The sequence below is a fragment of the Ipomoea nil genome, unplaced genomic scaffold (assembly GCF_001879475.1).
Source record: "Ipomoea nil cultivar Tokyo-kokei standard unplaced genomic scaffold, Asagao_1.1 scaffold3043, whole genome shotgun sequence".
Classification (NCBI taxonomy): domain Eukaryota; kingdom Viridiplantae; phylum Streptophyta; class Magnoliopsida; order Solanales; family Convolvulaceae; genus Ipomoea; species Ipomoea nil.
Genome location: NW_017619471.1, coordinates 997,284 through 1,010,430, shown reverse-complemented (window position 1 = coordinate 1,010,430; position 13,147 = coordinate 997,284). Strand labels below are relative to the sequence as shown.

At 35.8% G+C, this 13,147-nt stretch overlaps 1 protein-coding gene across 2 annotated transcripts; it reads left to right on the top strand.

Moving 5' to 3' along the window:
- The first annotated feature begins 2,435 nt into the window (after positions 1–2,435).
- Positions 2,436–7,439, top strand: LOC109163829. Of its 2 annotated transcripts, none has more exons than XM_019312543.1 (6): positions 2,436–2,693; positions 2,902–3,007; positions 3,537–3,581; positions 5,610–5,718; positions 5,836–6,121; positions 6,896–7,439. In XM_019312543.1, exons 1-6 carry the CDS (start codon positions 2,652–2,654, stop codon positions 7,085–7,087), a joined length of 780 nt encoding a protein of 259 aa, XP_019168088.1. In that variant the 5' UTR covers positions 2,436–2,651; the 3' UTR covers positions 7,088–7,439. The 2 variants fall into 2 exon arrangements, with proteins under 2 accessions (XP_019168088.1, XP_019168087.1); XM_019312542.1 differs by having other exon boundaries at positions 2,439–2,693; positions 5,836–6,127.
- The last annotated feature ends 5,708 nt before the right edge of the window (positions 7,440–13,147 follow it).

Below are 13,147 nucleotides of genomic sequence, written 5' to 3'. Positions count from 1 at the left end.
CCCCGTCGGGGCGGGGGTCGGTTTTCCCCGTCGGGAGCGGGTTCAATTGCCATCCCTATAGACCATGTCTACGTCTTTCACCACCCGGGCCCCATCCTATACATAGCACCCATGTTGACCGAGGAGAACATGGTGCATTTGGGTTTCACACCGGGTACCTTGCTCCCGCCTCGGCTCCCGGGCCCTCGTGAAGATGTGCTCGAGCCCATCCCGGTGGACATGGACACCTCAGCCGAGGAGGACTCGGGGAGCTCGGGAGGGTTCGCCTTTGAGTTCCTTCGTGTTCCTAGTTCCGAGGTCGGGCCTTGCAGCTCGGCCGTGGCCGAGCTCTATCCCGTGGGTTCCCCCACGTCTTTGTCCGAGACCGAGCTAGCACTTTCCATCGCCACTCTGGGAGGTCTACACTTGCTACACCTTATTTGTCTTTCTTTACTTGAATAAAATGTACCTCCCGCGCACATCACCTCCACCTCCACCTCGGGGCCCACCTCCCTCGTTGCTCCTCGGCCACTACCACCCCCACCACGGGCAAGTCTCGCTCACAACTCTATGGACACCACCCAAGCTCAGGCGCTGCTTCAACACTTGACATCCACTCCTAGCGTGGAGTCTTTTCGGGCGGAGGAGGCCTCTGTTCATGTTATCGAGGTACACCCCTTCGAACTTTTCCATTTGTGCATTGATTTGGAGTACTGCCTAACTTGCCTCACTTCTTTATTTTTCAGGTTGTTCATCGTTGGGCTGCTCTTATCGAAACCTATGAGGCTGCCAAGGTGCGGATAGGCGAGCTTTCCAAGGCGCTGGAGTCGGAGAGGCGATCCCACCGCCTCGATCGGGCTAATCTAGAGAAGGTGCGGGGGGAGCTATCATGCGTCATTCCTACTTTCTTGAGAAAAATATGAAGAGACAAAAATGCCCTTACTAAAAATAGGAAAAGTCATGAGAATGACTAAAAGTGTCCAAAAAATAATAGTATAAGAAGTTAAATGGCAAAAACGATAGTTTGAGACTAAATTTGGAATTGTCACCAAAGATAAGGGACCTCTGTGGAATTAACTCTTATAATATTTAAAAATTGTGTCTGCTCTTTTTTGCATTTATTTTGATTCCCACATATAAATAGATATGACCGCGGATCAATTCCAGGTTCATGATTTTGAGGAATGATAAACCGGAATGAACTAGTGGTTCCGGCTTGAACTGCCGATTCGAACCTTTTTTCTTTTTAGTACAAATTTTATTATTATTTTTTAATATTTCAAATTCTACATTTATTTTTTTTTTCTAGTTGGGAATCAGAACCGACAGTTCCGGTCTTGAACCGTAATCGGAATCGTTTCTACGATTTCTATTCGGTTGCTACAATGTTAAACTGATTCGAACCGAATCATAGTCATCCCTACATATGAACAATAATTTGTTAGAGAGGAAAAATAAGTAAAATATTTATTTTTAAGGGTAAAAAGTGTCTATTTAAAATAAAATCGGAAAAATTGTCACTTTTAAAATAATTGAGGGGCTAATGTAAATACATGAATAATTTAAAAGGGGAGAAAATATAATTTTTCCTTTAAAAATATGTTTTGAAAAGAATTATAAAAGTTAAAATTTTTTAATAATTAACCAATCGTTAAAATAATATTATCCGTGATTTGCCCGCATAGGTAGCTCAACTGGTCATAGGGGTGAAGTTTGAGAAGAATGACTAGGGATCCAGTCTCCTAACCTTTCAAAGTGAGGGGCTCCTTGTGTGTTGATTCAGTTGAGTTACATCCTCCCGGCAAATTATATCGTGCACCGCGCATCAAAATAACGTCGTTTTATTTAATGAAAAGAAATGGAATTTTCGCAAAAAATAACTCTGTTCTTCGGTTTCATTTTGTATACACTGCAGTTTCAGTTCAATACAACTACAGTTTCATTTCGATATAACTACAGTTTCATTCAATATTTGTACACTCAAATATGTGAAAATGTTATTTAATTTTATTTTATATACCCTATAGTTTCATTAAAACACAATTACATGATCATTTCAATATGATTACAGCTTCATTGTACAATATACACTCAAATATGTGAAATGTTATTCAGTTTCATTTTATATATACTGTAGTTTCATTTCACCACAACTACAGTATCATTTTGATATAACTGCAGCTTCATTTGATAATACAAAAATAATACGTGAGACAGTGTCGGTTTAGACATACTGTAATGTCACTCCGTTATAACTGTAGAAACAGCGTCGTTTTGACGCGTGATGCATAATCGATTATGCACTGCAGTCCACGATATAACGACTGCATCCTCCCAACTGTTCTGACGGGTTGGGATTGGGGATTCAATATGTTGAGAAGAATAATATCAATGATTTTGTTTCTAAGTTCAATAAGTAATATTTGGGAGTTTGGGAGTAAGAATAATACCCGTGGTTTTTGTACCTTTTCCAAGATTGATTACAGATTTACCGGCTTAGAATTGGCGACCCGCTTCCCACTTCCCATTCATTTGCCGTGATAGAAAACGAACCAAAATTCATTTGTCGACCCGCTTGCATTCTTGCTTGCTTTTCTTCAACTTCAAAAATCCCAAGTACCGGTGCCAAATACATCAACACACTTCACACTGCCCAACCGAAACAACTGATAATGTCGCTCTTAGAAGCCGATGAACTTCTCCGTCTCCAGAAGGTTAATCCACCCCCTTTCGCTTAACAATTGAATCTTTGTGAGCGCACTCCATTTTTTGGATGGAGTTTTCCGCTTTTCTTGATCTGGGTTTTGTGCGTTTCAACACTTCTGTCGATTGGGTTCTGTTATTTATGTGTTTAATCTTCCCCTCTTTGGCTCTTGTATTTGGGTACTAAATGCTGTCATTTGACTCCAAATTGTAATGTAGGTGCCAGTGACAAGGGAAGAAGCAGAAGTACTAAATTCTTGGAGGAACAATGCTATTAGGGATTTGGGTATCGGCATGAGTATTGGTTCCATTGCTAGTTGGTTAGGTACATTATCTAAACCAGCCTAGAATTTTTAGTTCTAGCCAAATTGGTTTTTACTCTACATACATATGTTTGGTTATTCATTGAATAAAAGACTTGGATATGCCTTCTTTTAATTTTGGTTATGAAGATTAATATTAGAATCCATTTTTGGGTCAAGAAATAAGTAGGAGGTCTACTCATGTACAGTTTTCTTGCATTAGTTCAAATCTGTTTGTTTGGCATTCACAGAATTAAATGTCTTATATGAGTTATATCCTGTATACTTGATGCCCTTTGCTGTGTTTTCTCTACACTGATTAATGGATTCAAAGACTAGAATTCAGGCATATAAGGTGAAGTGTTTGTATGTGTGATCCACCAAGTCTAGCCTTGTACATATCATTATTAGTTATTACGTAATTACAAACTGGTTTCGTTCTTGTATTGTTCTCCGCATGACCATTTTACTTTGTATTCTGTTGCACCTGCAGTATATACAACTCGTGAATCGCCTAGCTAAATTATTTGATTTTCCTTTATTTTTCTGCAGTAACTCGAAGGCTAAATAATTTTTTCCGTGCTAACATCGCAGCAGGTAACACCTAAAGTATTTCACCATTCTAAATTTACAGTCCATATTGTTAGATTTCACCTTTATAAATTTGTGTGTCCATCTTCTTTACCTGGCACTAATTCATGTAATCTTCAAAATAGTTATGAGTAGATGCAATCGAGAGATTAATTATACCTCTCTAGACAACACTTATAGAAAAGGAAAATAAAGATGTGGTGGCCAAGAGCATATTAAAACTTTAAGGTTCTTTCTTACAGAAACATCTGTGTATTTGTGGACATTTTCCATTTCAAACATTTTTTTTCCTGTTTTTATTTGCTTTGCAAAATTACATAACACTTTCTTAGTTGGAAATTTGTATGTATTCCAAATTTAAAAACAATGAAGCTTGTTGAAATTTGGATTATTCTTCGTGTAGAAAAAACTAGTTCAGGTGTGGGTGGGTGGCAGACTGGCAGTGTTCTGTCTTCTCTGGTTGTGGGTGGGGCCGTGGGGGTTGTATCAATTGTGGCCAGTTGATCGTGGTTGGCCTGATACATTATGGGGGCGTGGTGGTTATTTATAGGAAGTTCATGTAATTGGAGAAGCCTTATTTTTTACAATTACATTACATAGTTTAGTTATTTGGAAACTACTAATTAGTTATTAGCTTATTACTTAGGTTAGTTATTTGGGATCTACTAAATACTCCCTCTATCCCATTTTATCTGTCCTACTATTCATTAGTCAAACCAATTCTTTTTTCTTTGTTTATTTTCTTTAGTATTTTTTACTTATTTTTAAATTTGATTTTTTGTGTTTAATAGTACTTCTAGTGTAGTTTCTAAATATATAAATTTTGTATAATAATACTAAACTTAATATTATGAAAATTTGAATTAAAAATGACTACAGTCAAGTCTCGTTAACCGAACTAGACATATAAAATGGGACGGATGGAGTAGTTATTTAGCTTATTACTCTTCTTAGTTTGGAATGGAAGCAGAATTTTAATCCCAATATTAGGGATAAGGGAGTTTTGGGTCTCAAGAAACCCAATTTTTCTTTTTGTTTTCCAACTACTATTCTTTGTTCTTTTTCCTTTGTGTTTTCTTGCTTATATAGTCAGCATGTGATATGTTCACGAGTTATACTCCTCGTTATGGGCCTATGAGAGACAGAGTTTGAACGATCGGTTATGTTCTTCCCAATCGTGAAGAAGGGAAAACAAAATGAGAGAAGAGAGAGTTGGGGAGAAGTTTGAGGAAGAAACTTCCTTTTGATTTTATTCAATTTCCAACTTACTAAGACAATCTAATATTCTCCCTATATATAGGAGTTATAAAAGCTTAAGACATAAGGAAACAATATTCTAAAATATGGTTACTTAGAGTAAAAAGGCAACTACTAATAAACTAGGAAATAAGATAACTAAATTGATTTTAGCAGATTTTAGTAGATTGGCAGCCCAGGATCTGTATTGTATCAGCATGTAACATTGGTTCCGATGCTGTTGTCTTGGGTGTCAGTTGGTTTTAGTTCAACACTCTCACGGAATTAGTGAAGGAGTTGACTCACTTAATTAGAAAGTTCTACAAACATCTTGGAGAATTGGGTGAAGATGATGATATTCATGTGGAAAAAGCAAGTGAAATGGCCACTTAATTACTTTTTAAAATTTGGAAAGCATCATATTGAAAAGTTCCACATTCTTTTTTTAGTGGGGAATCGGAAAATGGAGTTTTTTGTTGTCAAATTTGGAGAACAATCACCTTTCAACATAGAACATTTCTATTTCATCCAGTTTTGAAAGATTGTATTTATTTACTGCACGGCTAAACAGGCCGTGGAGTTTTCAAACAAATGTGTAGGTAAGGTGGATAGAATGAAGCTATTGCTGCATCTATCTAATTTACAGTGCTTTCCCCTCCCCCTGCCTCTGTTCATACTGAAGTATTTGTGTACATATTTTGTATGTTTTCCTTTGTAAAATCACTTGAGAGTGATTCCAAAATTGATTCCTTCATGGAGGTTTCTTTCTATTATCGTATTAATGTTATTTTCTCATAGCTGTTGGTATCTCTTTCGGCCTATGGAGATGTTCCAAGTCCATGGAATCAAGTGTTGAACAGAGTCTCTCACTGCATGGAACTCGGTTGCAAAGAGAATTAGCTGGAATGTATGTTTCTGAATTGTTTTTATTTTCTTTGATTTTTGAATGTCTTTTGTGCGTTTCAATTATAGTATTTATCTTCCCTCTTGAACTGTGTAGTGATTTAGTGTTCCAATACTACAGAATAGTGAAAAAGTACCAACATGATTCTTTGGGAATGCAACTTGTCTCCAAATATTTTATCTCTGAGAATGTTTACGATGATTTATCACCGGACAAGCCAAAACAAAGGTGGCGCTTAAGGAATTTCTTTAGTGAAAATTTGGATTCTTTCCAAAGGACAGGAGAAGACTCTTACGAGAACGCAACTCATTTGGAGGGGAATAATATGAAAAAACCTAATGCCGGAGAGGATTCTTTTGTTTCCAGAAGAAAGACCAACCAGAAATCTGATCTTGAGCAAAAGAAAGTCGGTGTGAGTTACCTTTTGAAACTCAATCACTACTACTACACATGCTTTTTTCATTGTAGTATTTGAAAGCACCTATGCGCATGTGTTGTTGTCATTATAGGCAGGAATAGAAGTGTTTGATAGATATGGGAATTGAAAAGGGAAGAAGTGATATAAAGACTAAAATACCCATGTAACAATAATAATAATGACTCACTTTTTGGTAAAGAGGGAGGGGTAGGATTGTCCGTACAACACATTTTTTCTTCCCATCTAGCTTGGAATTGCAATTCTTGGAGAGAGGGGGGGGTAGGATTTTCAGTTCCATGGAATGAGGGAATTGCAATTCCCGCCAAGCAAACAATGTAATTTTTTTTTGGTCAGACCACGAGGTGTCCTAAGCAGGCTCTAACTGTAGGAGGCATCTTTAAGCCCGTACCATACCCAGACTAATCCCCGTTTGCATCAGGCCGGCCCAATTAAGGGCCAAAGTGCTGGCCAGATTGGTTTTTTCATACGGGAGGGGGTTAGAACTCCCGACCTCTCTTAAGGGACAAGAGTGCACGGCCATTCGCGCCAACCAAGCTGGTTAGCAAACAATGTAATTTGACATGTTAAAGAATTATGTAGGAAAGGAATTTCAATTCCTTCCAACCAAACAGCCTGTTAGTGTAGCAAACTGAAACTATAGTGTTTTCTGAAAGAGTCTATTTGATACTTCATACCTAACGCACATAGGTAGTTCAGAGTTCTCGTTCTGCTCCAACTGAATGCATTATTATACTGTTACAGATGAGTGCAGATGGCGATGCAGACCCGTTTGACTGTATTTTCGGGCCTGCTGACAACGCGGATGAGATTCATCACCAATCCCCCGATGCATCCCACACATTGCCTCGAAAACATGGTAGAAGCCACAGGCGATCTCGCCGCAGGCATCAGACACATCAGCAGGAGACTTCTGATACGCACAACCGGTCTTGACACTTGAGGTGCTCAATCTTTTCATTTGGCAACCTGTTTTATGGCGTACTCGACATGCTTATGGCTCAGAAGTAAGACTTTCTTGTACTGTTAGATTGTGTATGAATTGATGGTTTATCGAATCTTGCTGATAATTCACAAGGCTACTTATAGATAATAAATGGATTTCAGCAGATAGCTTGGTGTAGTGAGTGATAGCTGTTTGTACATATAGGTAAAAAAAAAAAAAAAATGCTGTAAAGCCTTTGAGGCTATGAATATGTGGCAATGGCAATGTGGGGAGTACCTGTTCTGGATTGTGATTAGGAATTGCAAATCATATATAAGGAAAAATGACATTTTCTCCCCTGAATTATATGCTTATATTGTTTTTTTTTTTTTTTTTTCCTGAATTATTCATGTATTCACATTAGTCCCTCAATTATTTCAAAAGTGACAATTTTTTTTCCTTTTATGTTAAATATAAACATTTTTACTCTTAAAAATAAGCATTTACTTTATTTTTTTCTCCAACAAATTATTGTTTATATTAGGAATCAAAATACATGTGAAAAAGAACAAGACATTGTTTGAATAATTCATTAATGTTAATTAATTATAATTATAAATGTTACTAGCATTAGCTTAAAATTATAATTATAATTACAAATGATGTTTACACATTTTTACAAATATTTTAATTTTCACATATAAACAATAATTTGTTGGAGAAGAAAATAATGAAATACATATTTTGTCCTTATTTTTAAAGGTCAAAATGAACATTTAACAAAAAAAAGAAAGGGAGAGAATGGGGGATTGTTATTTTAAAATAATTGATGGACTAATGTGAATATGTAAATAATTAAGAGATAAAAAAGACGAAAAAATGTCATTTTCTCTATTTAAACCAGCTGCAAGTTGCCTACTGATTGCATTGTAAGTTAAAAAAAAAAAAAAAAATCCTATATCCAATAATTTATATGGAGTAGTATGTTCCAAGCATTTTTATAAATAAAGTAATAACTTTACCTTTTTTACTTTAACTATTTATAACAAATGTCACACTATTCATTTTTATTTATAGTAATTAACATTTTTAATTACTATTTAATATTCTATAAATATTTATAGACATCTCATCATCTTCAATGGAGTGGACTTTTTTGCAAAAGTGGAGTGCTTGGTTTTTGGAGTGGAAGAATGCCCAATGTAAATTTGAACTTATTTTAAAAATGACATTTAGATGAGTTAGATTGTAAATCAAGATTAAATGTCACTTTTAACTTAATCAAAACTCTTGAGTTCAAATCTTATAAATATAATTATCTTAAAATTTATGAAGGAGTATTTTGTCATTTTTAAGGTCCTACCTAAACTTAACATTTGTTTGAGATTCTTATGTACCCGAGTAAAGACATTTATGATGACGAAAACAAATTTAAACAGAAAATATAACAATTTGGTTGGAATGACGGAATTAAGGGAAAAATAAGAAGAGAAAATCGCACTTTTGGTCCCTCAATTGTTGCGCGATCTGCAATGTGGTCTCCCATTGTCAATTTCATTCAATTGGGTCCCTCAAACCTTTAAACCGTAGTCGATTTGGCCTCCCAATCAGATTTCTCTCAAACTATAGTTAATACCATGGACATAAGTGTAATTTCGCTTTAGCCACTTTATGCCCATTCTTCTACGACATTTTACCCCCAATTTCATTTCATTTCAGCCTTAGCTTAGGTTTCACCCACAATCTGTGATTAACGTTTTATTGCCCCTAAATCCTTTATCCCCAAGCTGCGAAGAGGACGATGATGCACGAGCACGAGCATGACTAGTAGGAGGATTAATGGTTCCAATAGAATTCCTACGTGTAAGTATCCGAAGCTCACATATGCTTTACTTTTCACAGTAGAAAAGTTGATTTTTGTCTTGTTTGTGTTATTTAAAGAGATTCCAGCATGTGCAATGTGTTGGGTTCTGGGATTATTGCTTAGTAGGGACCAGTTCTAGTCTAGTTTAATAAATGTATATATCCGAACTTGAACCATGGTTGTATGTTTCTTTTTCGCATGTGCAATGTTGGGTTTTGGGGGACAAGATGTAGTTATACGTTACTTTGTTGTACCCACATGGGGGTCGTAGTTAGTGTACTGGTTGTGAATGGACCATACTGTACTTCTAGGTTACTGTGCTTGTATTTTACTGTGAATGGACCTTGTTTTTTCTTTCTGCAAAACTGTTAAATTGACTTTTAATTTAAATTACTGCTTTATAGATGTTGGTGAGGATTCCTCTACCTGTGTTTACTATTAAACTGCATATTGGTGTTAATTTGTTCTGGAAGCCAAAAGTTGACTATAGGGATGGTTTTGTGGAGTATTTTGATTATTTCAACTCTGATGAGGGAAGTTTACTGGATTTAAGGAGGATGGTAAAACAATTAAGGTTCTGTGATAAAAAGATCAAATTCTGGGTTAAGGTTAAGAGTAGAAAAAATGCAAAAAAAAAAAAAAAAAAAAAAAAAAAATTGAATTGAGAAAACTAAGCACAGATGCAAATATTTTAATGCTTAGTTTAGAGCGAGGTTCCAACAAACAAGGAGTTGGACATTTATGTTGAACATATGTATCATGATCAATGGGATTATGAAGTACAGTTATCTAGGTCTTTAGGAGATAATGCACTATTGAATGAGCGCAATGAGGGCAGAGATGAGACAAGTGAACAACACTCTGAGAGGGAAGTTAATAGTCCAGATACTGTGTTTGAAGAAATAGAGGTAGAAGTTAATGGTCCTAGTCCTAGTTCTAAGCAGTTGGAAATGGGATTCAACCACTTAACAACCAACTTCCACAAGAGTCTACTTTTATTGCTTCACAAGTTACAGGTACATGTGCTACTGAAAATGTACTGACAAGAGGAGGAAAGAAGTATAGAACTTTAACTGCAATTCAGAGATTGGCCAGGAAAAAAAATTACAAGTGACCATAAGGAAATGTGAAGACAAAATGTACTTTTATGTGTTTTTGTACATTGGCAAGTGATTATATATAAGTGATTGTATTTTTGATTAGTAATTGATTGCTGTATTTTGTGAACATTGGCAAGTGACCATGTATTTTTGCTAGGCAGTTTGGTAGGCAAGATGTTCATTACAAGTGATCATGTATTTTTGCTCAAGTGGTCATTTGTTCTTTTGGCAGTTTCCCAGTTAATGTAAGACACAAATGCAGTTTATGAAGTCCGTTTATTTTGCTCATTTGACAATTTTGTTTATTTTGCTCATTTGGCAGTTTTGCTTATTTTGCTCATTTTCCAGTTCATTTGATTTTTTCCAGATTCACTTTTAGTTCACAGTTTACATGTATTTTTTTAGTTCATTTATTTTTTTTTTCCAGATTCACTTACAGCTCACAGTTTACATGTATTTGTCCAGTTCATTTGTTTTTTTTTTTTTTTTTTCCAGATTCACTTACAACTCATTTTGGTAGTTCATTAGTTCAATTTTCCATGTATTTGGTTTTTCCCAGATTCATTTGTGTTTTTTTTTTTTTTTTTCAGATTCACTTACAGTTCACAGTGTAAGCCAAATCCAATAAACTAATTCCATTATAAACAATCACAGTTTTTACACAATGGCAGTTTACAAACTACTCAAAACTAATACAAACTACCATTAAGCTACAAATCTATCTTAGTTCAACTGGAAAAGCTTTTCACTTGGATCAACACTTCTCATCCAATGCTTGAAACAAAGAAAACCAACAACAATTGCAAATCCAAAACCATACAAAAATTGAAATTTGGAATCCAAATTCTTCTTCTTAAGGTTGACATTTTTTTCTTCAATAACAGCTTGAAGCATTTGGATTTCACTATGATCTCCTGCTTATCTAACCTCTTCAATAGACATCGAATCACTTTGGACACACGCTCAGAAGAAATCCGAGTCCAACCATTGAAAATACCTACAGTTCCCATTCCCCTAACATTCACAATCAATTAACGAAGTCGAATTAAGTATTCTAAAACCTAATAATAGCAAAGTAAAATCGTTTAGGATGCTTACACGTACTCCATAGCGTGGCCATGCTCTGAATCACTTTCCAAGGTTGGCATAACTCCAGGACATCCTTACCGGAGCAACTTTGCCGCACCAACATCGTACTTTTGGAATCCATTCTACTGAACCGCCGGAGTTGTTTGAAGACATGGTCGTGAAATTGGCTCGTCGTCCTCTTCGTAGCAGTATGATGAATGGCTACGTTAATGGCAGATTAGGTTCGCAGCTTGGGAGTGAAATGTAGGGGAAATAAGGCTATTGCGAAATTAGGTTATGAAATTGGGGTAAAATGTCGTTGTTGAAGAATGGGGTAAAGAGGCTAAAGCGAAATTACACTTATGTCCATAGTATTAACTATAGTTTGAGAGAAATCTGACCGGAGGGCCAAATCGACTACGGTTTAAAGGTATGAAGGACCCAATTGAATGAAATTGACAGTGGGGGGCCACATTGCAGATCGAGCAACAATTGAGGGACCAAAAGTGTGATTTTTCCGGAAAAAAATTATAATTCGATGAGAAAAGAATAATGTTGGAACAAAGTACGAATTCAAATTACATTGTTTGGTAGAAAATAATAGAATTATTGAGAATGGAAAGGGAAGAAGTGAAATAAATACTAAAATGCCCTTCTATAATAATAATAATAATAATAATAATAATTAAGAGCACATATGTCATTTTCTTCATTTTCCCATATGGGGGACTTGCAAATTGCAATTCATTGAATTGAGGGTGCAATTCCCTCTGACAAAAAAATAAAGTTCGTTTCTCCTTTCTTACAATTACATTAGGAATAAGGGTCAAATTAGGGATGTCAATCGGGCCAGCCCACTCGGTTTCGGGCTAGTCCTGTCGGGTTGTCGGGCTAATCGGTTTGGGCTAATCGGTTTATTAATATTTTATTCTCGGGTTCGGTTTGGTCCTAACCCTAAACTTCGGGTTGTCGGGCTAATCGGGCGGGTTGAACCATCTGAACTAAAATTAGAAACTGAAAGTGAGTACCCATATTTAGAGTAGGGATGACAACGGGGCGGGGCGGGGCGGGAAGTATACTCCCAATCTCCGTCCTCAACGAAAAATTAAAAATAGTCCCTATCTACGTTCCCGCGGAAAATTTAGCGGGGACGAAAAATTCCGTGCTCATCAATTTTTAGTCAAAATATTAGATTAAAGTTGATTTAAATTTTATAAAACTAAAAATTTAAGTTTTAATATATATATATATATATATATATATATATATATATATATATATATTTATTTATTTATTTATTTATTTATTTATTTTAAAGTATAATAATTATTCCATATATGTTAGGTTTCATATCACTTCTATAATAAAGAATAGTTTTCAATAGTTCGGGTTGTCGGGCTAGCCCTTTTAATTTCGGGCTAGCCCTATCGGGTATCGGGCTAATCGGTTTCGGGCTCGTTGGGCTAATGTGTTTTATCGGGCTAGCCCGTTCGGGCCATAGCCCTGTCGGTTTCGGTTTTTTTCGAGTTGGCCCATCGGGTTCGGGCTAAATTGACATCCCTAGGTCAAATAGGCCACTGAACTGCACACCAAAGTGTAATTAGGCCATCAAACTTAAAAATAATGCAATTGGGTCCCTAAACTACACAAAATCATGCAATTAGGTCTAAAATGACATGTTGACCTGAAATTGTGCTGACGTGGCGATTACCAATTTTAAAAATAAATTTTAAATATAATTTGAAATAAAATAATTAATTAAATTAAAAAAAATTAGAACTGCCAGAGACGAATCGTCTCCCGCAGGCTTCGTCTCCATGGCCAGGGAAACGAAGCCTTTAGTTTTAGTGTTTTTTTTTTTTTTTTTATTAAATTAATTATTTTATTTTGAAATATGTTTATAAATTATTTTTAAAATTAGTAACCAGCATTTCGATAAATTAGTCATTTTGGACATAATTGTATGATTTTGTGTAGTTCAGGGACCCAATTGCATTATTTCTGAGTTCGATGGCCTAATTGCACTTTAGTGTGCAGTT